Source organism: Polypterus senegalus, chromosome 8, assembly GCF_016835505.1.
Source record: "Polypterus senegalus isolate Bchr_013 chromosome 8, ASM1683550v1, whole genome shotgun sequence".
NCBI lineage: Eukaryota > Metazoa > Chordata > Cladistia > Polypteriformes > Polypteridae > Polypterus > Polypterus senegalus.
This window is the reverse complement of record NC_053161.1, coordinates 114,000,946-114,027,946: the sequence shown is the minus strand read 5'-3', so window position 1 is coordinate 114,027,946 and position 27,001 is coordinate 114,000,946. Positions and strand designations below refer to the sequence as shown.

The 27,001-nt window shown below is 34.2% G+C and overlaps 1 protein-coding gene across 1 annotated transcript in view; it reads left to right on the top strand.

Moving 5' to 3' along the window:
* Nucleotides 1-27,001, top strand: part of polr3b (polymerase (RNA) III (DNA directed) polypeptide B) — a 256,221-nt gene that overhangs the window by 217,129 nt on the left and 12,091 nt on the right. The window contains exons 24-25 of the mRNA XM_039761636.1: nt 21,479-21,582; nt 22,015-22,181. Coding sequence (XP_039617570.1) covers nt 21,479-21,582; nt 22,015-22,181 — 271 coding nt within the window. The remainder of the gene's footprint in view (nt 1-21,478; nt 21,583-22,014; nt 22,182-27,001) is intronic.

Sequence of the window (27,001 nt, the reverse complement as noted above, 5' to 3'; positions counted from 1 at the left end):
GGTCCTAGTAATTACAGACCAATTAGTCTTACTTATGTTTCATGCAAAATTCTGGAAAGTATAATAAGAAATACATAAACAAAAATAATATTCTAAATAGCAGCCGATATGGGCTTATGAGAATAAGGTCCTACCAAACCAATCTTTTAGACTTTTTTGACGAATAGTTGCCAAAAATAAAGCATACAACATAATTTACTTACACTTTCAAAATCATTTGCTACAGTCCCACAACAAAGATTAATTCTGAAACTAGAAGCTTTATGCATCAGAGCTGACCTATAAAACTAGATCTCTAGTTAGTTAACTGGCAGGAAACAGAGTACAGACAAGAGGAAAATGCTCCACATGAAATAAGGTCATCAGTGCAGTTTAAGGTAGAAAAGTGCTACCAATCCATTCCGCTGTATCCTAACACAGGGTCACGGGGGTCTGCTGAAGCCAATCCCAGCAAACACAGGGCACAAGGCAGGAAGAAATCCTGGGAAGGGTGCCAGCCCACCGCAGAGCAGACACACCCACACACCAAGCACACATTAGGAACAATTTTAGGATCTCCAATGCACTTAACTTGCATGTCTGTGGGAGGAAACCAAAGCACCCAAAGGAAACCCACGCAGAAACAGGGAGAACATGCAAACTCCACGCAGGGGGGACCGGGGATGGGAACTCAGGTGTCCTTACTGTGAGGCAGCAGTGCTGCCACTGCCACCTTGCCGCCTGGCAAAAAGGAGTATCAATTAAAAATACTAGATTTTTATTGACCAAGCACTGCAAAGAAAAAATTAAAAAGACATATAAAATGTTAGGTTATATAATAAAAACTGCTGAATTTAAGTCAAGGGACGGTATGCTTAAACTATGTAATTCACTAGTATGACCATATCTGAAGTGTTGCAGTTCTGGTCACCACAGTACAAGAAAGACAAAGCATCACTTGAACCTATGCAGAGGAGAGCAACCAAATGCATCCCAGGACTTACATTTTGTCAATATTGTGTCTCTGACTTATATGCATCATACTATACTCACATTCTGGAACCCATCTGTGTGAATTCTGATAAGTTAAAAGTATTTGTGCTCTCAGTTCCATCTGGAAATATTCAGAGACGTTGTCTGGCACAATGGGCCCAGGAAAGATTCAAACCGGGAAATTGTGCCAGTATATATCTAGGTACAGACATGTGCTTTTGCTAGCAATCTGCGCACTCAAACACCATGACAAAGATATAAATTAAATCTGGCCCTGTATCAAAATACTATCTATAATACTAATTTGGATACTTTATAGTTGCTTATCATGCAAACCATTCCATCTTCTTGCAGTGACCATGATGCCAGGGCATCTTTCAGACCTTACGCAATGATATTGCCTGTGTGGTCTTCTGGGAAGTAGGATGTTTGCAAACAGTAGTTTTACAACTGCTCTGTTTCATTGATGAAATGCACTTTGAAGGAGAGGTATGGCTCGGATATTCGGTTTGACCATAAATTTGTTGTTGTGGCAAAATGTGAAACCATCTGCAGTTTATGCACCAGAGCTTGGCAACATAAATCATACAGTTTACAACAACAACAACATTTATTTATATAGCACATTTTCATACAAAAAGTAGCTCAAAGTGCTTTAAAAGACAAAATAAGAAATTAAAATAAGACAACATTAGTTAACATAGTAAAGGAGTAAGGTCCGATGGCCAGGGTGGACAGAAAAAAAAAAAAACTCCAGACGGCTGGAGAAAAAATAAAATCTGCAGGGGTTCCAGGCCACAGGACCGCCCAGTCCCCTCTGCGCATTCTACCTAACATAAATGAAATAGTCCTCCTTGTATTTAGGGTTCTCACGGAGTCACTTGATGTTGATGGTCATACAGACTTCTGGCTTTTAATCCATCCATCATTGTTGGAACATCACGGTGCTATGAGTAGATGCGCCACCACCAAAAGGATACCGGAAAAGGAAACAGAAGAGAGAGTAGGGGTTAGTACAGATTTTAGAGCCACCATGAATAGTTATTATAATGAGTTGGATATACAGAGTATCAGGATTTTAATTACAGTGAAGTTATGAGAAGGCCATGTTAAAGTAATGTGTTTTCAGCAGTTTTTTAAAGTGATCCAATGTATTAGCTTGGCGAATTCCTATTGGCAGGCTATTCCAGATTTTACGTGCATAACAGCAGAAGGCCGCCTCACCACTTTTAAGTTTTGTTCTTGGAATTCTAAGGAGATACTCATTTGAGGATCTGAGGTTACGATTTGGAATATAAGGTGTCAGACATTCCGATATATAAGAGGGGGCGAGATTATTTAAGACTTTATAAACCATAAGCAGAATTTTAAAGTCAGTCCTGAATGACACAGGTAACCAGTGTAGTGACATCAAAACTACAGGGATGTGCTCAGATTTTCTTTTTGTAGTTAGGATTCTAGCAGCTGCATTCTGCACTATTTATGTCTTTTTTGGGTAGTCCTGAGAGGAGTGCGTTACAGTAATCTAGTCGACTGAAAACAAACGCGTGAACTAATTCCTCGGCATCTTTCAATGATTTAAGAGGTCTAACTTTAGCTATGTTTCTTAAGTGAAAAAATGCTGTCCTAGTGATCTGATTAATATGTGATTTAAAATTTAGATTACAGTCAACAGTTATCCCTAAGCTTTTTACCTCCATCTTGACTTTTAATCCTAATGTATCCAGTTTATTTCTAATAGTGATTAGCAATAATGGATACAGTAAGGCTAAGATTTCAGTTTTCTCTTTGTTTCACTTGAGAAAGTTACTATTCATCCATTCTGAGATACAAGTCAGACATTGTGTTAGTGAATCAAGAGAATCGGGGTCATCAGGTGCTATTGATAAATACAGCTGTGTGTCATCAGTATAGCTGTGGTAGCTCATGTTGTGCTCTGAGATAATCTGACCTAATGGAAGCATGTAGATTGAGAAGAGCAGCGGACCCAGGATAGAGCCTTATGGAACATCATATCGGATATCATGTGTCTTTGAGTTGTAATTACCACAACTAACAAAGAATTTTCTCCCTGCCAGGTAGGATTCAAACCAATTTAAGACACTGCCAGAGAGGCCCACCCATTGACTAAGGCGATTTGTAAGAATATTATGATCAATGGTGTCAAATGCGGCACTCAGATCTAAGAGGATGAGAACAGATAAATGGCCTCTGTCTGCATTTACCCACAAGTCATTTACTACTTTAACGAGTGCAGTTTCTGTGCTGTGATTTGTTCTAAAACCCAACTGAAATTTATCAAGAATAGCATGTTTATTTAGGTGTTCATTTAACTACATAATGACTGCCTTCTCCAGAATTTTACTTAAGAAAGGCAGATTAGAGATAGGTCTAAAATTTTCAAGAGCCAAGGGGTCTAGATTATGTTTCTTAAGTAGGGGTTTAACTACACTCTTAAGACAGTCTGTGAAGACCCCCGTATCGTAGTTTAGGCATGAGTTGTTTGACTGAAATATTTTTGTCCAGGCAGTGTGTATCTTGGGTCAAAATATTTAAAAATTGTTTGAAGCTGGAGCTGTTTGCCTCACTCATTTTTAGGCAGTACACTAACTTAACTTGTGATGCACTGACCGTGTACGCCTATGTGTTTGCTTTGTGCACGCACAGTAGTCTATCCTGTTACTTTTCATGAGATAGTGGATGCATTTAAACTGTCGAAGCATGTTTTTGATTGGTTTTGAAAAGTGAGTGACATGCTCAATAATTTCAACTCACACATCATTAAAACAACAATTAAGATATTATTGTAGACGATACATATGACACACTCCTATTCACTATTACTTAAAATTTTATACTGACTACAAAATAGTGGGTGTAAATGTATAGGCTAGATACTTTTTATGCTGGTAAAATGATTTTTTAAGTTCTTGGCTTTATGTCTGGTTTTATAAATAAAAAAGGCTGAACCTTTAATAGTATAGCGCCTTGTGTTTGCTCTGCTCATTGTAGCATTAGTAATCTAAGATTATTCTTATCAATCAGTATTGAGTACTGATCGGGTTTTCCCAAATCTTTGATTGCCAATAACAAAAACATTTTTTATTGTTTTCATTGTCTATTCTTAAAAACTGAAACTAGCAAAACACTTGCAGGTTTTTCTGAAGATTCATATTATGTCAGTCATTAATGTATTTTTAAAGCAATTAATTTATTTTTGACTTTGTATTTTATCAATGAACTTCTTGATTTCTGGCTTTACCGTGATGGAAAGACATGAGAAAAAGAATATACTCAAGCTCTACAATTTATATATCTCCCCTATGTGTTGTGTTATTAAATTAAACTAATTAAACCCACTATTTGTGAAACTTATGTCATTACCATATATGTAACACATAGCCAATAAATTGTCATGTCTTTTTTGTTGATAGTACCATTAAATTCTGCACAATAATATAACAACCCCTATAAACATATAACCAAAAAATGCTTTTAGCAAAATCATAATATTCCTCCAATTTGGAATTACAGTATAAAGAGACCCTATCAGGTACATCCACAACAAAACCCTTTTATTTTTCTGCCATATTGTAGTCATCAAGGTTATTCCACTTTGGGGTTACAAGTTAAAAAATTTGTAAACATAAAAAATATAAAACCAAATGACATCAGAATCAGTAGAAAACCTGTAACTTAATGCTTAGCCCCAAATATCTTAATACATGCTTAAAGCAATCTAATGTGTATATGTATTAAAAGCTGCTGTCTGGCTAAGCAATTGATAAATACTTCATTAGAGTTGTTTCTGTTTTGTGTATTTATATGTAAATTATCTTTAATGAAATGAGAATCCATTCTACTTTTCATGTAATACCCCATATTCATGGCTGATAGCATAAATTCTTCTCTTTGTCTGCATAACTCAAATTTCCATTACACTTATGACATACAGGTACTTTTGTATACTTTTACCTTTTTTTTTTTTTTGTAAATATATGTAAATGAAAATAATTATTAGAATTTACTTAAAGACTTAATATATTTGCAATAAGGTGTTCATAAATGTTTCATTTTCATATTTAATACTACAGACAATCTGATATCAAAGGTAGTAGCAGATCACTTCAAGTCCAGTTTTATCTTTTTTTTTTTTTTTTAAATAAAATGTTTATATTTTCATCTGGCAATGTTTATCTCTCATGAACAGTGTTCCAATGATCTCCATTGTTGATCATTAAGAGCTGATCGTATTTTGTTTACAAGATTAAGGAAAGAAAACTTCTGACTTGGGCTGCTATATCCACAGTGAGGCATATTACAGATGTGTTGCTCTTGGAATAAAGGAGCTCCAGTAGCATATCTGAATAATTTGGCTTAAAGTACTCAGTGTTACTATGTCAGAAAGAGGATGTGCAACACTGTTCATAATGGCACTCAATTTTGCTTTAATTTTCTCCTTTGGTACTACCTCTAGGGAGTACAGAGTGCATTCTTTAAATGGGCTTGCCCATTTTAATAGATTGTTGGCTCGGTGGGCCTCTCTAGAAGTGATGTTACTAGCCCAGCACACTACAGAATAGAAAATTGCACTGGCTATCATAGAACTAAAGAAGATTTGAAGCATATCATTTCCCACATTAAATATCTTAAAGCTTGTTCTGCCCTTTGTTATATGGTTCTTTTGTGTTCTAAGACCAGTCCAATCTGTCATTAATGTAGATCCCCAAATACTTGTAGGAGTGGACCACCTCTACATCCACTATCTGAATGGTGACCAGACATAGAGGCTCTATAGTGCAGTGAAAGTCAATAACCAGTTCCTTGGTTTTGCTTATATTAAAATACAATTTTCTTTGCAACAAGAAACAAACTTCTCCACCTGACTCCTGTACTCCTGTACACCTCATCCTCTTTATCAATACACCGCATAAGTGCTGAATTATCTGAGAATTTCTGCAAGTGACATGACCTGGTATCATACAGTATTTGTAGTTGGAGGTGTACAGAGTAAAGAGAAAAAGAGACGGGCTGTTCCTTGTGGTGTTCCAATATTGCTCACATCTGAATCAGAAACTCAGTCTTTGAGTTTCACAAACTGTGGTCTGCCTGACAAGAGAGTTCATTATCCAGGATACCATAGGGTCATCCACCTGCATATCTCTTGAGTTTACCCCTTAACAATGATGGCTGAATGGTACCGAAGGTGCTGGAGGAATCAAAGAACAGTCCTCACAGTCCTGCCAGCTTTGTCCAAGTAAGACATCCTCCACTCCAATTTTTGTCTAAAAGCAAAACTGCACTGGTGTTTAGTTACAATTTTGCAAACCTTGCAGCTACTGTCATGGCTGAAATTATCGGCACCCCTGGAATTTTTCCAAAAAATGCACTATTTCTCCCAGAAAATTGTTGCAATTACAAATGTGTTGGTATACACATATATTATATGTACAGATCTGAGTTAACTGTTGAGCCCCATGGTAGATGTCTGCCAGAATTACCCTTTTTGCTGTAAAAAGCAGTGGTCATTACTTCCTGAAAAAGTAACTTAAACCACTTCTTTTAAGAGAGGTTGAGTGATGCCATTCTAATGAGAGTCTTTTTATGCCATGGCTTAAAACTATAGATTCAACTTTTATTCACAATGATAATTGATGGAAACCTTTCATTCTCTACTCATAAAGAAAGAAAAACTCTGAACAGATCACTTTTTGTACAGTTTTGTGATTAACAGCTGAACTTTGTAGAACCCAAGTATTAACTCACTTTTAAATATTCTAAGGCATCAATAATGTTCTTCAAGTTTACATTGAATACTGATAGTTCAGTTACAGACTTCCTCGTTTTAATCCATCAGTCCTCTAAAATGAGTTAGTCAAAAAATTGAAGCAATATAGGGACAACTTTTATTGTTGATTGGACAGATTATGGCTTGTCTGCCAACTCCACTTTTCCTTTCTCGTCAGTTTCTAACACCCCATGATTAACCATGCTTTTATCAACCTTGTTGTCTCCATAAACAGTGTATGTTTATTTCCTCTGCACTAAAAGAAATTCAGTATCTGCCCGTTGCTTAAAATGCATTGCAATAGCAAGTGAGAAATTGCCATCTAACCATAGAATTAATTGCAAATATTTCCTGTTAATTTTGGCAGAAGTATAGAAAAGTTTGGCAGATTTCTTTAGGCAACCATTGTATTAACTGAATCATAAATATAGATTACCATAGTCCAAGATCTTATAACAATATCAAATTGCATTTATTGTATAGAACAAATTTTCATAAAAGAAGTAATAGAAAGATTAAATTAATAAAAGAGGTAAAATTAAGTAATTCCTGGTTTGTAAATAATAGCTATTAAAATGGTAAATGCCTATGTCTAATTGGCCATATGTCCATAGTATATGTAACTAAAAGAAAAGAGGCAAGGCAAACAACATTCCAAGTAGTGAGAATGCTGGAGAAAAAAATCCTCTAGGGGCTCCAAGTATAAAAGATATCTCAGCCCAAATGGGCATTCAGCAGTACTTAATTGTGATGAAGTACATCATTATTAAGTACATATGATGACAAGTCCTAGAAGATTTGATGCTGCAGGTGTCATCATAATGGTATTGTCCTTCAACCTTCTCAACACAAAAAAGGCTACAAATTAGTATATCCAGGTGGAAGTAGCACAGAGTGACACCACAGGATACTGGAAAAATGAAACAAACATAATGTATGTTTAGGATTGTCTCACATCTTATGAAAACATCTTAGATTTTAGTCTTGCTTGTTCCTGACAACAAACGCACAGCTGAAAATTTGTAATTATGTAGTATTAGTTTTGGTCTTTATTACTGGTCTGCTACATATAAATTGTAAATAAGATAAAAAAAAGTGTGGCTTTGCCTTTTTTATTGTCCCAAATTACTAGCCTCAAATATCTCTATCAGTACATTATATTTTTCCAGGTTTTTGGTTCATTAAAGGAAAAGGCTGTCTCACTAGTTCTTTAATGCCTCACTCTTAAAACGTTGAGTAGGCCAGTATTCAAATATATGAGATTACAATTGTATGTACAGACAGGCATTCCAAAATATAGAAAGGTGTAAGATTGTGAGTACTTTATAGATGATGGCACTTGTCTAATATTAATAGGCACAGGCAACAAATGTAATGATGGTTATACAGGTCATATGTAAGATTCTTGTAACCTACAGTTAATGTAGAATCTGATTTGCTTTTTAATGGAATTTGGAATATAGAATTACATTTGTTTTAAACTAACTTTGTAAATATTTTGAGAACTTTACTTATGGATAGTTTAAAACATCAATTAATGGACAAACCTTTTTTCAGACTTGTATGATGAAATATATTAAACACCAGCAACAGTTAGAAGTCCTCACAATGTTACATATCAGATTTACACAATTATTCTTGCAAAGATTGTTTTAGTTAGCTGAAATATAGTGAGCTCCTCAGCCTTCTTCTGTTATTTTTTTTTTTTTTTAAGCATACATCCTTTGCATTTTGAGAAGCTTTTTCTGATTCTGTAGTGTGTGTTTAGTCAAGTTTCTCTTCTGATTGTTTTACAATAGCCCCTCTCACGAACATTCTGGGGCTGTTTTCAATTAATCAACTCTTTGTGAGTTCCAGACTATGCAAATTCACTACATCCAAGTATGCCCCAACCCATGGGAAAACTGTGTACAACCTCTGTTGTCTTTCAGTAATACCCAAAACTCCAAGTGATGTTTTAATCAGAGGGCTAACTGGCTCTCTGAATTAATTACTCACTTAACTAAATGGTCTTAACAGAAAGGTCAAAAATGGCTTTGGAATCTGCCATAAAGTCATTTTGCCTTTTGAATGTTCAGATCCTTTTATGTAAAGTGTGAGTATAGAAAAAGAGAATTATGTCAATAAGACTGTCAGTTAACAAACAGATTACTACACTAATGTACTCTCATTTTATCATTTTTTGTAAACTATTCCCATATTATTTAAGTCTGTTTTCTCCTATTTTCAGTTCTTTCATATTAATCATTGCTCAGTACTACTAGATTTGGCATATACAGTATCAGGTTCACAAAAATATATTCATATGAATCTTGTCAATAATTATTGATATAATCAAAAATTGACAGCCCATATCCTTGTGTTACATTGTATTTATTCCTTTATAATTTGACATTGCCAGTTTTGATATGCACCTGCAAAAACTTGCTTGGCATATTAAGGAACATTTTTCTAAACCAATAAAGAACAAGTGCCAATTAGAATATGTTGGCAGTGTGTCCTAAAAGTATGTATTGAAGTGTGTAGGCTGGAGCCAGTTGGTCAGTCTGAGAGGGTTGACAGTTGGGACAGGCTGCTGCTTTGGAGTTGACTAGAGTGTAAGATTGAGAATGCATATAGGTTGGAATTGCTTATAGTTATATTTGGTCTTGATGTCCAAAGTAAATAACAATAAAATGAATTTCTGTTTATTCTCAATGCTATCACAATTTAAATAGTTGCTCTGTTATTAGTAGGCACATATATACTTGATCAATGGCTTTTTTCAAAGGTCTTTTTGCACGAGCTGATCAGGTCAAAATGCCAACTTGGCAAACCGACAGAGTTGTTTCACTTGACTTGGACTCTCTTTTAATCCCTAATGTTGAATAATAACTTAACAGAGGCTCAGATATCTTAAATCTTTCGGTAGTTACCAAAGTAAAATTCATATTTTAGGTAACTTACTGCTATTGAACATACATTAATATGTAAAAGGTTATATTTTGCACCGACTGATGGGTAGCATCTATCAGCTGGAGTTAAATTAAGTCTCTCTATATTAAGAGTTGCAAATAAAGAGTAAATTAGAAACCTATAGTTTTGGATAATGTTACATTAATTAGGTTTCATATTCATTCCTTATAAAATATGTCTAAAACTAAATATATTACTTTTAGACAGGTTATATTTAAAAAAAAAAATCTTGGGGAGGCAGAGTAGAGAGACGAGACGTCCCGTGAGAGACACTTTAACTTGCTCCCAGCTCTTAAAACAATGACAGGCAAAACATGCAGCTCGCAGCAGATGATCCGACCACTTCTCCTTGCGTGCGTTCAGCCACGCTAACCTCCCCTCTTCACAACGCGAGTAGCAGAGACACGAAGTGGAAAAAAGGACAGCGGCTGTACTGGCTTTAAAATGATCGACCAACGCGAGCAGCATTATACGTCCTGCGAGAAAGAGATTTAACCACATCCGGGGCTGGAAATAAAGGACAAGTATTGTTTTTACAACATCACGAGAGACAAGGCAGTGAGCCATCATTTAAAACATGTCCACAGACATCTAACCTAGCAGTTGTTGGATTGCTTTTGGCAGACACGCATGATGTGCTCCCAGCTCTTAAAACAACGACATGCAACAAGCAGAACAGGCAGTTCGCCAGCAGCAGAAAGACAGCAGATGATCCGACGGCATCTCCTTAGTGTGCATTCAGCCACAACCCCCCCTTCACAACGTGAGCAGCGAGAAAGAGATGTAACCACACTCGGGGCAGGAAACAAAGGACAAGTATTGTTTTTACAAAAGTTTTTAAAGTAAAAGTGAAAATAATGCATATGTAACAATTCCAAATAAAATAGCAATCTCTTTAAATTGTATATCTGGTAAACCAAACACAGGGTTGGGCGAGTTAAGCCCCCTAGTTTATTACTCATTTTGTTTTAAACCCTAGTGTTACCAAAGGGTTTTGATGCCCAATTGCATACTTTTAGCCTAATTACAGGAAACTCAAGATAAAGAAGAAAACTTACAAAATTGCAAACTAGAGTAAGACTTATTTGAAAAATTAAGCCTTCATTATTTTAGCTTAATAAAAGAAAGTTTTCAGTCTAGGTTGTTTCACAAAGGATTCCAAAACCTCAAGGTCTTGTTCCATATCCTAGAGGCACAGCTTATTCAGAATAATTGAGGCACCATGTACCACAACAGGACACTTTGAAGAGGAAGAAAATGACAAAAACTTGGTAGCACTTGGTCCCCATGATTGCTAAACTTGTTCATCCGTCCATTCATTATCAATCCCGCTTTGTCCAGCTCAGTTCCTAGACCAGTATGATTAAGCTCAAGGCCAAAATGAACCCCGGAAAAGGTGTTGTACACTTGTACACATCCCACCACTTACTCCCACTCAGTCCTCTGGAGCTGAAACAGCAACACAAAACACTGTATCACCATTATGCCCATGCCACAATTATTAATAAAATTAAGAAAAAAAAATAGAAACTGAGTCAGCAATAATTTTAATAGGAGAATGTTTTAACAGTACTGTACATACCAAAATTATATCAATATTTTTGGCTGAAATGAAAGGGAAATCTAGTCTCAGTTTAGACCATCCTGAAGTAGGAACCACACAGTTACTACATACATGAAAACATAAGAAAATGTTATTAAACAAAGAAGAAAAATAAGAACTGTACAATATGAAATGAACTCACAAATACATGAAACCCATGTTTCTGTATATCATTGATAGCCTTGAAGGCTTTAATGTTTAGTTTCATAGATGTGGTTCAATAGTTTACTTTTGACCTAAAAGCATGTCCCATTAATTTTATACTAACAGATGCCAGTAGCCGTTCTGGTTTTTTTTTTTGCTAGCCCTCTAGATACATATTAGTAGTTTACACAGCTATCTGATAAATAGATCAAAGTTGTTATTTGCTCAGAGCAAGACACAAATCAATAATCAAAACCAAGTAAACAAATATTTTAATGTAGAAGTAAGTTTTTCAGTAACTATGCCAGGCATGTTCTAGCACCTTGAAAATGTGTACACTGAATAGGTGAAATGGAATGGTAAATGAATGGTAAGATAACCCAAACAGGGGGCAAAACTAGGAAGTCAAACTGTCTCTGCAGCCAGGCCAATTGGAGAAAAAAAAATCAAAGTCAAAGGAAAAAGGAATTCAGAATTAAATTGTGCACAGCTTTTACAAAGTAAACAAAAACTTGGATAAAACTTGCTGAACCACGACACCGTATAAACCATTGCACCAGTGACAAAATTTGAATAGACCTTTGGGGAATCCTTGCAAAGCACATTTGCATTGAAGGAAGTAAGTTAAAAAGCTTCCTCCAAATAAAATGACACTTTAAGAAAGTAACAACAAGATGCCAAAAACGTCATCTAATATAAAATGAATTTAAATAAATAAGATAACATTAAATTTAGAACCTTTGGTGTAGAAAACATAAACTAGAACCAAAGGTAATTGCCAAAAAAGTATTAAATGCAAAACATCACAAAAATGCTGATATATAGAAGTGTAGTAATGTGCACAATTAACAAAGTAATTTTCATTGTTAGGTTTTTTTTTATACATGTAGCATAATGAAACCAATTATTAGTAGTTAATCTCAATTAGACTTCTGCCTAGTGGAAGGTGTCTAACTGATTTGATATTCCCATTTTCAAACAACGTGGCAAATTGGTACGTATGCCAAAAAACTCATCAAGTGCTCTCTCATATAAGTAAGTATAGTTTCCTATCAACTATCAATCTGTTTCCCAAAACTGCTTTCTCTAATGCAGGGTCATTGACAGCTGGAGCTTGTACTAACAGTGTTCAGTATAAGTCAGGACTATTTCAGGACACACGTTGGGGCAATTTAAAGTATGATTTCAATCTAATCTTGTCCTTAGCCTGTAAAAAGAAATCCAGAATCCGTCCAGGAAAAATCATTGACTTATTTTGCTTTGATGAGGGGTTCATAATTGAAAGTTCATTATGAATGATGCAGGTCTTCTTTTGTATCAAGTCTTCTAGCAGACAGTCAAGAGAGCCATTAGAGGTCCGTGTAAAAGGCAACGCAAGAATGTAGTGTGGCTATTTTGGAAACTGATGCTTTTCAACTTAAAAATAAAGTTATCTGGCAAATAAAAGTGTGAAGAAAAAAATAGAAAAGAGTTCTTATCTCAGAATTTATGAAAATGCTTTATAAAAAGCAAACAAAGATTGTTTTTGATTAAAACAAATCATTTTGGAAATGATGAAAAATGTATGTTCTCTATATATGTATTTAAAAATTTTTAAACTCTGACACTAAGTGCAGCCTACTGCTTTCTTCTGATCATCATTCATATAGTATGAGTTGCAGGTAAACTAATCACAAGTGAGTTAGTAGGCAGTAAAACATTTTAAATTAATTTGCACCTAATTGCAAAGTTAAATTTAATATATAAATAGCTCTGTGCAACTCTGGAAGTGATCATTTCAGCTTGACAGCTGGTTGAGCAGTAGTTATTTCTGAAAATAAATGGGATAAGTAGTAGATTGATCACTAACTGAGCAGATGAGGCCATTACTGCAGCACAGAAACAAGTTCCAAGATTTATGCAATTATATCCCTTGAAGTTGATTGCCATGCATTTTACATATTCTTACATATACAGTAGCTTATCAAGTGTCTACTTCTCATGTAATTATAGTGTGTTTCCTCCCTCTCATTTCACTACTCCATATGTTTAAACTTAACTCTGTCCTGTAACAGTGCCACAATTATATAAAGGCAATGCTTTATAAGATGATTTTCCAAACAATTTTCATTTTCAGATTTAGCAAATTTAATGCAGTTAAGGCATGCTCCCATAACTGCCAGTTGTATAGTCTTACATACCCAACACTCACTCTAACTGGTCTGCGACTTGGCCTGACAAAATTTGATTTTGCCTTAAGTCATAGGGTCAGACTGTATTTCCAAAAGAGTTGACAAGTGCCAACAACGAGTGCTCACTTGGAAATACAATGCATATAAATGCAGTGATGAGGAATAAGGAATGTGAGTGTTTTGGACCTCAAAATTAGAAGAGAAACTTCTCTGCCTTAGATTTCATGTTTTTATAGAATGGAGAGAAGAAAGATTTTGGCTGTACTAACCATACCTGTCAAACCTTTGTACAGCCCTGGTTCCATCATGCCGCAAATGATTGGCTTTCGGAGAAAAGGGTATCGTGTTGTCATGCAGTCATATAATTTGACATGACCAGCAATTTTTAACCATGTAAATTGATTTGCTCCAGCAACAATATCAGCAACTGTAGTTGCGAAGTCTAACATCCTCTCTGACTAGAAGTTGCAGCTTTAGAATTATACAGTGTATCAGCTAACATGCTCGTTTTTCATTTGGTCTCTAAGATTTATTCAAATATTAAATTTTTAATGCTCATTTACAGTTATCCGTGGATATTTTGTTCTTAAAATAGTGATTTAATTACACTGACAAATAAGTTTTTAAACATCTTTAATTTTACAACATTTAGAAAAATTAGTAGTGATTATTTTTAATTTGTTAGTGTAGATTTTGTTTAGCTTATGTCAGTATCAGTGCTCAGAAATTCACATGGCAGTAAGGAGTGTATATCATAAATATGTCATTTTTAATCAGTACATTAAATGTTATTCCAAATACTTTAGATCTGATTTGACATACCTCCTTACTGGGTATGACTGCACATATTTTATTGCAACACCATTAACATTATAAATTAAAATATAGGACCATTTGGTTATTCCTGGTGTTTCTTAATACAAACATAAAAATATAACCTGTCTAAAAGTAATATATTTAGTTTTAGACATATTTTATAAGGAATGAATATGAAACCTAATTAATGTAACATTATCCAAAACTATAGGTTTCTAATTTACTCTTTATTTGCAACTCTTAAGTTGTATATATTCTTAAGACTTTATCTTAAATTGTATGGTCCCCGCTCATACTTATTTTTCAGTTGATTTTGTTATTAGAAAAAAATCATCATTATTCTTTACTTTTATGTTTATTTATTGTCCAGCATTGCTATCTAAGTGCAGTGGCAGTCAACTGACATATGAATATTAATTTGAAATAAATAATAAAAATGTAGTAATGCAAATAACTTGGGTAATATTAACATAGTGTGGCACAATTTGTTTAGTAGAAATGCTGATTATTTGATTATTAGAGGAGCATAATTGTTTATTTAAAATGAGCTCACACAGCAAAAAGCAAAAAAAAAAAAATAAAATAAAGGAAGATATAAATATAAGTAAAATATCTTGATCAGTGTAATTTAATTTTAGATATTATATTCTGTAGTAAACAATTCTCCATTTTTGTTAGGTAATACTATTTTTACTAGTGGTAACTCTTGTATTATTATGTTGCTAGACTATTTAAAAATGTTTGCTGATTATGTAATCCATTCTACCTTATAATTTGCAATTAATATTTATATAATTGCCAGCATCTTTCCTTTAAGCTGTGTGATCTTTGTAATATACCACCATTATACTTTAAATATTAGTGAGTTACTTGGAATGAATTCCTTTTATCGTCTCTTTTACAATATGCTTGAATCTAGAAGTGAGCTGTAAAATATCCTAACTTTTCTATTTGTGACGTATTGTGATCTGGTGTTCATCAAGAAATGCAATTTAAAACGATAGGCAGGAAACAAAAAAATAACTTTACATTCATTTTTGGTTGTAAAACACAAGGATACACATTTTATTTGAGACTTGGAGGAGTTCTTTTGACCTAAGTATACTATATAAATTTGTAAATTAGAATTTCTAGGTTAACACTTCATACCTAAAATAACTGTCCTTGAGCAACTTTGATTTCAAAATGCAGGTTCATATGAAATCCTAGGTACATTGTTTGTTCTCAACATTGTCATTTTCGCTTTTCTTTTCCTGATGAGGGGCATGGTGACAGCATGTCAAGCTGCCCATGCCAGGCCTCCCTCTTCCCAACAACCTCCACTAGCCCTTCATGGATAATACCTAGGCACTCCCAGGATAGCTAAAGGCTTGTGCATTCACATTGCAAGTGGAACCACAAACATAATGAGATGCATATGTACAATGTGAACACTTCATATATAGAAATATATGTAGAAAGAAATAATTAGAAAAGGTTGTATTAATGAATTGCACAAAAATTGTAGTCTAAGACATAAAAAATAGCTCAAGAATTAATTTTAAAAAAATAGGGAGTGTGCTCTCCTCAACTTTCTCGTATACTGAAAAAGTCATCAGAGCCACTTCCAGTTGCGCAATATTTCTCAAATATCATATATCTTTATTTCTTATCAGAACTAATTGATAATATCAATACAAATCATTTATCTCTATAATCAAACTTTATATTAAAGTGATATTTTCGCACTTAGGGAGGTCGAAAACGTTTGTGGAATTTTTTCATGATTACATATGCATTACCTAGATTACGTGCAAAGTAAAAACAGTAATAAGTCACCTAATAACATAGAAAAAGTGTTAGTATTATATATTTCTTGCTATAGGTAAAACTGCATTTGGCTACATTTAATTATGATAATGATGGTTGGAAATAAAAAAAAAATCATAAATGTATTACCAGACGTAGCAGCTTATTGTTCCCATTACATTTTTTTGTTTACAAGTTAATGTTAAACTAGGTCAAACCATTTTTGAGTTATCATTTTTACACATAGACACATCATTTCAAAAATGGTATTTTTGGACTCAGGAAGGTCTAAAACGTCAAGATTCATCAAAATCTTGAGGTCGAATTTTTTTGCGATTCCTATACTTTCTCTATGCTATGTATATGAGAAAGTAAAAAGCATACTACTGCTGATGAAATGGATTCTACTGAAGTGATGTATGTAAGAGAGAAAATTGAAGATTTATCAGAAGAAATTACAATGTTAGTAGCCCTTTTAGACTATGATATCGATGAAGCTATTTTTTGAAAACATCGAAGAACTGGTGTAATGGAGTAGGCTAACCTTCCAGTTCAGGTGACAAAGTTACCAGCTGATCAATAGAACACTTTCATTTACGTAGTATGAAAGTACAACAGATTGCAGATCTATATGGTGTATCAAAGAAGACAATCACAAGGCACTTGAGCCAGTGTGAGATTTGGTGAACAGTGCCTGTATCAGTTTAGACAGTTTGACAGTGAAAGCCCATCTCAGTGCCAACTAATATTTTGAACTGAATATTCCACCCTTGTTTTGCGAGTCTAAAGTCTGGTGCATATTCACAGCTACTTTTTCAAATTCCTCCATACATAATATTGTACTTTGTCATCTATAAAGGATGTGTGCAATTGGTCCTTTTTGATTTTAGTCTTATTTTGAAAGAATTGATTGTAATAACCTTGCATAACCACATTTAATGGAAACATTAACTTTTGAGATCTCAGTTACCTCAAAAGAGATTTTTGAAGTACAAATAAGAACCAGTGACATACTTGGATACAATGGTTGAGATGGGGCCATGTCTAGTATTATTTTGATACAAGATTTTGAAAGTTAATTTTGTTTTGATGAACTGAAAAATGTCATGAAACTTGTAAATGCTCTATCTATTTTCTTTTACAACAGACTTGTTTTTTCTGCATTTGGTGATACAATTTGTCTTTAAACTTCAAGTAGAGTCTGTTAGTATTCAGGTGTTGCCCTTGCATTTAGGCCAAATTATGATTTCTGAGTCAGAATTTTTGAGTGCTTTCACTCTTTTGATAAAGTGCCCCTCGACCAGCCCCTAAATTCAAATAGTGGATTTTTTCTTTTTGGAGCATATTTTACTGGGTATTGCAGGTTAAGATGATAAAACGTAAGATTTGTTAAGAAAAAGAATAATACCTTTTGGGGTATTTTTTAATAATATAAAATGTAATCTTAATTTGCACAGATTGGTGAGGTAAGTTAAAAACTGTACTTCACACAATAATGAATAAATTTATACTTAAAACTATGGGGTTCACCCACTGCTCGTTTTGCTCGCCAACCCCCCCGGCCTGTGATATGCACCAGCCACTTCACGTCTCTGCTGCTCGTGGTGTGATGAGGGGACTGAACACACCCCAAGGAGATGCAGTCGCTCCTCCGAAACCTCCTTTTATACTGTAATCCAATGGGAAACAGATAGTTTTTTTTTTACTCCTCTTTGCTCGATCAGCTGCTGACTTGCTGCTGCTGCTGAGCCACGTGATCTGCATCTTGTGCGGCGCTTCAAACATTTAAAAGCCTGTACAGCAGCTGTCCCACTCTTTGTATTTTATTTCCGGCCCAGGGTGTGGTTAAATCTTTAGGCACAAAGTCTTGTCTCACAGGATGTGAATTCTTGATATTTTTTAGTTTATAATTTGAAAACGGAATAAGAATCTGAAAATCTAACAACATCACATTAAAGTTTGATAAATTCTGAAAAGAATGATACCAATCATATACAGTATACTGTATGTATCCTTTAAAATAAGTTTTTGTTAAAATACTTTTAAAGTGTGACAAAAATCGTGATATAAAAACATCACATAAAATCATTGCACAAAATCGTTGCACTTTTAGTCTTAGGATTTTATATATATAGAGTAGATTAAAATAACAAATGTAGCAGACCTCCTTAGTGAATAAGTAAATAGACAGTGAACGTACTAAAGAAAAGGCTGATCTCTAACAGATAAGTAAAGCCAGCATTAATAGTAGAGTTTCTGAGCATACATGCACAATTGTTAAAAGAGAAATTTAGAAAAGAAGCAGGTGAAGAATATTGCCACTAAAGCAAAACATAATAGCAATAATTATTATAGTAGTAAAAGAAGTGGCAATGATCAGGTGAAGTGTATTAAGATTAATAAGTATGAATTAATTCACATTTTTCTTACAGTTTTCTTATGGGAGAAGGTCAATACTATATCTTGATAGAAAGGTAATTTTAAAGAGATGCTCATGATTTGGAGATTGCAGATATCAAATATTACTAAGAATAATCGGGCTAATGGCAAATAACTCACCAACATGTTTACTCAAAAGTGCTTGAAGGAGCTAATGATAATACTGTATACGCATACCCCCAATGTGTCTTTTTCAGAAATAATTAAATACCAGAAAAATTCCAGTAGTGGAAGTTAGGAATAGTTGTACCATTATATATTGTTACTTATTTTTATTGCGTATTTGCCCAATGCCTTTGACCAAGACAGCATACAACATCAAAATACATTTAAGGAAATATGATATGAGTGTAGTTTAACTATAAACTTGTTAGCTTAAAGCAAATCACTGGGATGACACAGAAAAAGATAGCCAAGAAAATCAAAAATGATGGTACACAACTGACTTAAAAAATCTGTGAAATGTTGTGACAGACTTATTCAAAACCAGATAATCTATAGTGGGGTTCTTCAGAAATGAGTGATGAATACTGCTACTTTTTAAAACTTATTTAAATGCCATGTACACATAAGTGAGCCATGCAGTGGATTGGTGCCCTGTCTAGGGCTGATTCTTGCATTGGACCCAGTTCTGGCAGGATAGATTACAGCCCCCCATAACTGAAATGGATGAAACAGGTTTGAGAGTGATATTATGGTACTACATAAAGGCTATATAATCTTTTTTTTTAACAAAATAATTCTACATAAAATTTTAACTGCACAAATAACATGAGCAAACCATCCATTATTGATAATAGTGTTTTTAATTTGTTTTTCTATTAACACTGCATTTGTTGGAAAAGTATTATTTCAGAATGTGAATCTTAATATTTGTGGCATTCTATTCTAAACATTTTCGATCTCAGCATTTCGGCTGTGGGTCTGAATGAAGAAATTTTAATTGGTGTCCTTTTAATTTAAATGTAACTACAGGAAAGGCTTGGTGTAGTTTGGCAGCCTATAAATTATTGTTGAATAAAAACCTTTCATTATTTCCCACAAATACTTTTCAATGAATGCTGCAAAATCAATAGCAGTGAAACAAAAAGGTTTTTTTTCCTTTTCCCCCTTTGATTCCTAATTGGTATGCTGTTTGGAGCATTGTCGTTGTTGGAAGTCAGCGGAAAAGCAAGCTTTCTGACATAGTGACCGGGCATATTTGGTCACACTAGAAAGCTTCATTACCGTTACCTTTTTGTATTAACTACTAAGGAGGAGGATCTAAATGAACATTGTTACTAGTCTTCTAAATTCACCTTTGGGATACCAGAAATGAAGCTTTGCAACTGAATTTCACAAGTCCTTTAGCTTTAAAGCATACAGTAATTACATAAATGCTTTAGCACAGCCACAGGCTTATGTCTGATTTTTGAAGAGACATAATGTTATATTATTCTTGTACTAATGAGGTTTAGGGGTTGTGCGGAATCTAATACTTATTCTTTCTTCGTAGGGTTCACTTTTTCTTTTAGTGACATCCTACAGTAGTCATCCCATACTTCTTAGAATCTTTCTTTATATAACTGTTTGGATAATTTGACAAAATGCTGAGATTTTTTTTTATAACGTTTAGAGCTTCTCTGTTTACACATTAATGTCCATGTTTTGTAGGTTTTAAAAACATTAAACATGCCGAGACTTGTGAAATTGGAGGAAAATTTGCTTTTCTGTAAAAAATAATTTACAGGAACAAAAATTAATGATTAATTAATGTTAATACATTTTATTTTCCACAGACTCAAGCGTGTGAGTGAAATATCAATGTAGGTTATATCATTTAACCACCTTTTTTAATAGTTGTATTTTACAATGTAGAAATAACCCTTGCTGTTTTTCTTTAAAGTAATGTTATTTATTTCTGAATTTTTTAGAAAGATGCAAATTAACTTGAAACAATTAATAACTTGTTTCTCCTTTGCTATCTTATTGAACTTTTATTAAATTCTTTCAGCTATGACTACTTTAATAATCACATTCAGCAGACCAGAATAAGTTAATTATTTACTTGTGTCACTAGCCTCCCCTCTGTATAATCAAATGCACAGCTGTGTGAGATCTGCAGTTGGGTGTGTGGAGTCTATTGTTCACTTAGTCAGCAGTGGGGAGAGCTGGCTGTGATGGAGAGCTCAGGGTCCTCTCTGTTGTTCTGCTTTTCTCTGTCGATTTCATGGCTCTTTTATCATTCATTTCCACACAAAACAAACAACACAGTGGCTGTCTTCTATGGGAACCTACATTTTTTACATCTTTTGATGTGTATTAAAGGGGACTGTCCACCTAAGTAAGGTTAGCTCAATTTTATTTTTTTAAGCTTGAAATTTTGAAGATTTTAAAATACTGCCCAGTTCAAAGTTACTTTGTCCATTATTTATTCAAATTGAGTTGTTTTGTGTTATTAATTTTCCAAGTTTAGCGTGCACATTTATATTTGTAGCAAAGCATTTCCCTGCCTTCTGCAAGTTTATTTTACATTTGTTAAAGTATAATAAGACTAAAAATAATATTTTTAAATTGTTTTTAAGATGTACAGAGACATAGGAAGCCTTAAGAAAAAATAATACTGGATGAAGTAAAGCTTCTGAATCTGACACTTTCCATATGCTAAATTTAGTTTGATATTGTTGTAACCTTCCCTTTATATTATGTATTTGTGTAGTTTTATAATTGTGTAAAACATTATTTGTATTGTTAGATGGCACTGTTTTATAAAAAATTAAGTAATTTTGCAATGTTAACTTTTTTTTCCACTTTATTCCACAGGTGTGTGTGGTTTGATTGTTCCCCAAGAAGACATGCCTTTTTGTGATACTGGGATCTGCCCAGATATTATAATGAATCCGCATGGTTACCCTTCACGTATGACGGTAAGCTTGATAGTTTAGATGAGAACGATCTGCTTTATCTAAAAAAGTAATTTCTTGTAACTTAGTTATGAACTATTTGGTTAATCTTTTTGAAGCTTTTTAAAGGGACAAAAAACAAAGTTGAACTTTGAGCTCATTCATGTGTTTTAAGTACATTTAATGATTAAAAGTAAACTGCAAGTGATTAATAAATAGTTATTTATTCACATTAAGTATTTAATGTTATGATGCCTTGAGTAAACAATCAGCAAACAGTTGACATATTTTGAAGATTTATTTATATGTCACCATAATTTGCTTTGTTATGTACATTTTAATACAATTTGAATTCTTGATAAAAGTCATTAAATTTGATTTTAAAGTAATAGCAATCTAATGGTATTTCTGTTCATTTTTAAATACCGGTATGTGAAAAATGTTACCACTTTTCAGGTTGGGAAGCTAATTGAGCTGCTGGCAGGCAAAGCAGGTGTCCTGGATGGAAGATTTCATTATGGTACTGCGTTTGGAGGCAGTAAAGTTAAGGATGTCTGTGAAGATCTCATTCACTATGGCTACAATTACTTGGGGAAAGATTATGTAACATCTGGCATTACAGGGTAGGAGAACATTTGATTTCATCTAGGTTCATAAGGATGGCAGTGAGAAACACCAAATTATGTCTGAGTGCTTTGTTATATGAAAAGTGCAGGAATGAATAAATGCTGAAATAATAAGATAAAAGATAAGTACTGAAAGGTTTCTTTATAAGAAAATAATTGAACACCAAGAAAAAACAAATGTCAGTTGTTGTAATTAGCACAGTTATGAGTTAAAACAAAAATTTAAATAAGAATGTTGAGCAGACAGTGGAAGTACTCCAGGTTGAGCCAGGCTAAGAATATAGTCAACCACTGTGGTTTACTGTTTTTATTTAAGAGTAATATTCAATGACAGAGAACTACATTGATGTAAATGTTTTATGGTTTATTACTTTTTTTGAACCTGTACCACGCAGGTTTTGCAATTTTAAATGGAATATTTATCATCAAAACAAAAAAAAAACACAATTACCTGTGTTCAACAGTATGCATTGCATAGCAAGCTACTGTTTCTGTTAAGACAGTAATGCACATTAGAATTATTTGTTCATACTGTATGTGACTTTAATTGCTTGTTTTTGAGGAGCTCATTTGTTTAATTACAGCTATATGACATGCTTCCAGTTTTTTAAAATTAATTAACTTTAAAACTGGACTTTTTTATCCAATTAAAAGCAAAACGTTTTAAATATGTTTATTCACAATTTTTGTGTGTTTATGACGGGCTGGTACTTCAATGATTGAATCATGTTTTGGAAAGTACTGTTTTCTGCAGGGCAATTGATTACTCTAACATTCATTCTTACCTTCCCAGTGCTACAGAGATAGTTGCTGGCTTCCCACTGACCTGGTTTGAGTAGATGGTGATGGATGGATAAAGTATATTCTTGACTAAAAGTTATTTTTTATGTGCACAGTTCTGCTGTCAGTTGTGGAAAATGAGCTATAACTTTTGATGTATTTATGTTCTGAAAGTTCCCATCTTAATTTTTTCCTCATGATGATAAAAAGAGAATATATAGTCATTACTTTAATAACTGTTTCAGATTGTATTTTATTTAATACTAGTTGTTCTACTGGCCTCACCCTAAAGAGTGACAAAATGTGTGTTGCATGCATAAAATAAATAAAAAAACAGATCTGATTATTATGATCTCCTTATCACAACACAACGGTGTATTTTTTCAGTATTATTTAGTTTTTAGTGCTTCTCCGCTTACTAAGCCCTTGTGAAATTTTACTGTGCAGTAAAGTGTAAGCTTTAGAGAAGTAATGCAACAAAGAAACATTTGTAGAACAGTAGTAATTACTTAATAGTTCAGTCATAATATTGAAAAGTTATAGACCATATAGAATGTACCACCATTGTAAAATACAGCTTGATTGCTGAGAGACAAATAAAGGTCGATCAGCTCACACCCTTCTCATCCCTGAGGAATGCTCCTAGTGTATCCCCATAAAGTGTCTGTCTCCTGTCATTCCCGCCATTTCAAAAGACTTGTTACTCCAGTTCATGCACAAATCTCTCGCAAATGGGTCATTTGCTTGTCTACTGTTTGCCCAAGGCAAAGATTGAATATGACTTTATTTGTCATAAACATTCAGAAAAGAGAGAATTCTTTTCTTAAAACAATCATTCATTAAAGTGTTATTGTACAACAAATGTAAAAATCATGTTCTTTTGCAACATGGTTATTTATTAAAAAATTCTCAGTTTTTTTGGTCAGCATAAACAGTTAAATTGTTGAAGTTTTGTTATGCATTCATTTCTACATCAGTATCACGTTGTGTTCAGGAGGTAATGAAATTAAAATGCATAGAGGTCCACCAAAAATGGTAACTATTAGTGAAGATGTCTCAATTAAAATTTTTTATAGATATGGATATGTACAAAATCTAAAATTGGTTTAACCTATTTTAAGAGTTAGACTATGCTAGAAATGACTGCAAACTTTTGTAGAAATAGCTGCATTAGTTTTTGTGTGATGTTCGAATAGACAGAGAAACAGACATTCAATTGTTTATACGGTCTATTTAACAATAGAAATAAGGTATAAGATAAAATAGATTGTAAATAAACAAAATGCTATTCCTTCTGAGAAATTTCAATAAGGCACACTATTGACCTGTTGCTGCAGTCTAGCGGATATCATTAATTTAGTATTGCTTCAGCTGGTAATGGCAGCTTTTAGTGAGGTTGTCTCAGTTTTTATTTTTTTGTAGATATTTATACGTAGAAAATCTAAAATATTATTAGCCTGCTTAGAATATACCGGAAATAACTGCAATGTTTTATAGAAATTGGTGTGGTGGTCTTCACGTGATACACTAATAGATAGACAGAAATTAAAGCAGTAGAAAAGAATTACTTACTCAGATGTGCAATGAGAACTTTTTGCCTTTTCTGCATCTGAATCAGCATATTTCTTCCACACATCAACTGCCAAACATTTTTTTTCTGTCTTTTAAGAATGGCACCGATTCAGCTGTGCCACATCATCTCTATTAAAATTATATATGTCCTTGAGCAGCTCCAAAACAACATTTCTTGGTTTTTATCTGTTCATCGATGGATTTGGGGAATGTATGATTGATTACTTTCATATTTCATGATCTTTTCCTTCAGAATATTTTGATATTGTTCTGAATTTGTAGTTTTCTGAATAACACACCCATAAGTATAGTTAACAGAGAGCATAATATTGTTTTTATGTTAGCCAATTATATGTTTTTAAAAGAAAGAAGCTATTTTTTTTTGTTTTTGTTTTATACAGAAAACCTGCTTATAACACTCTCAAAATTGAGGTGGTGTTTTCAATGCAAATAGTGATTTATTTTTTTTTTTTTGTTTGTTTTTTTGTGCACTGTATTTTTAAAATATAATCTATACTAATAAAAGGCAAAGCCCTCACTGACTGACTGACTGACTGACTCACTCACTCACTCACTCACTCATCACTAATTCTCCAACTTCCCGTGTAGGTGGAAGGCTGAAATTTGGCAGGCTCATTCCTTACAGCACAAAAGTTAAGCAGGTTTCATTTCGAAATTCTACGAGTAACGGTCATAACTGGAACCTACTTTCATCCATTTATACAGCTATAGCCTGCAGCTCGGTCGCCGTGTGAGGTGGAGTTGCGTCCCGCGTAATTGAGTGCCTGCCCATATAAGGTAAATATTCGCGGGTGAAGGACTGTGCTTAGCATATTCATAAGTGCAGCTACTGCGGAAACCCTCTGACGCTGAACAAGCCTTTGTACACATATCAACAGGAAAGCAAGGTGGAAAGCTTAAGTTTAAATTACGTTCATAGTCACGCTGCCACTAAATATTCGCAGGCAAATCCACAACTTAATACCGGGAATGCCTGTTAAACATCTCAGATTCACGAGCACCGATTTGGGTAGTGATCACTTCGATGAATGAAACCTGTTCAAAAAACGCATTACACAATTGAGAAGCAGCAAAAGCTTATGAAGTGGGTGACGCATACAAGCATATTCATAAGTGCTGCTACTTCGGAAACAAAGCACGGTGTAAACCTAAAGTTTAAATTAAGTTCATAGACAGGCTGCCGGTGGCGTTTGTTATGCTTACGACGAATACGATATTCGCGAGATACAAGTTTAATGAGAAGGCGCAGGGTATAAACGGGACTTTTCATCACTTTGTAACAGAGTTAAAATTGCTGTAACGGAGTTACAATTGCTGGTGAAGTACTGTGCTTATGCAAACGAATGGTAAGGCAGGTTGTAAAGCTTAACTTTAAATTATGTTCATAAACATGTTGCCGCTGACGTTTGTCATGCCTAAGACGAATATGATATTCGTGAGATACAATTTTTAAGTGCCAGGTCTGAGCTAACATTAAATAAAGCCATGGAGATCGCAAGATCGCACAAGATAGCACAAGCACAGCTGAGAAGCTTCAATGCATGTACTCCGAGCGGCTCACGTGAACTACTGCAGAAACCCTCTGATGCTGAACAAGCCTTTGTACACATATCAATAGGAAGCCAAGGTGTAAAGCTTAAGTTTAAATTATGTTCATAGTCACACTGCCACTAAATATTCGCAGGCATATCCACAACTTAATACCGGGAATGCCTGTTAAACATCTTAGATTCACGAGTACCGATTTGGGTAGTGATCACTTCGATGAATGAAACCTGTTCAAAAAACTCATTACACAATTGAGAAGGCAGCAAAAGAATATAAAGCGAGTTACACATACAAGCATATTCATGAGTGCAGCTACTTCGGAAGCAAAGCATGGTGTAAACCTAAAGTTTAAATTAAGTTCATAGACAGGCTGCCGCTGGCGTTTGTCATGCCCACGACAAATACGATATTCGCAAGATACAAGTTTAATGAGAAGACGCAGGGTTTAAACGAGACTTTTCATCACTTTGTAACAGAGTTAAAATTGCTGTAACGGAGTTTAAATTGCTGGTACGCCAGGTCTCAGCTAACATTAAATTAAGCCGTGGACATCGCGAGATCGCACGAGATAGCAGAAGCACAGCTGAGAAGCTTCGATGCATGTACTCCGAGCGGCTCACGTGAACTGACTTTGCAGGACTAGGAAAGGTTAAATTAAGTTCATGGACACGCTACTGCTAAATATTCGCAGGCAAATCCACAACTTAATACCGGGAATGCCTGTTAAACATCTTAGATTCACGAGTACCGATTAGGGTAGTGATCACTTCGATGAATGAAACCTGTTATCTTTACAACGGTTGACAAACGCGGAATATAACTTGAACACAACACATCCTCCAAATACGAACCTGAATCAAATCCTTCATGACAGCAACACTCATAACAGTGACAAA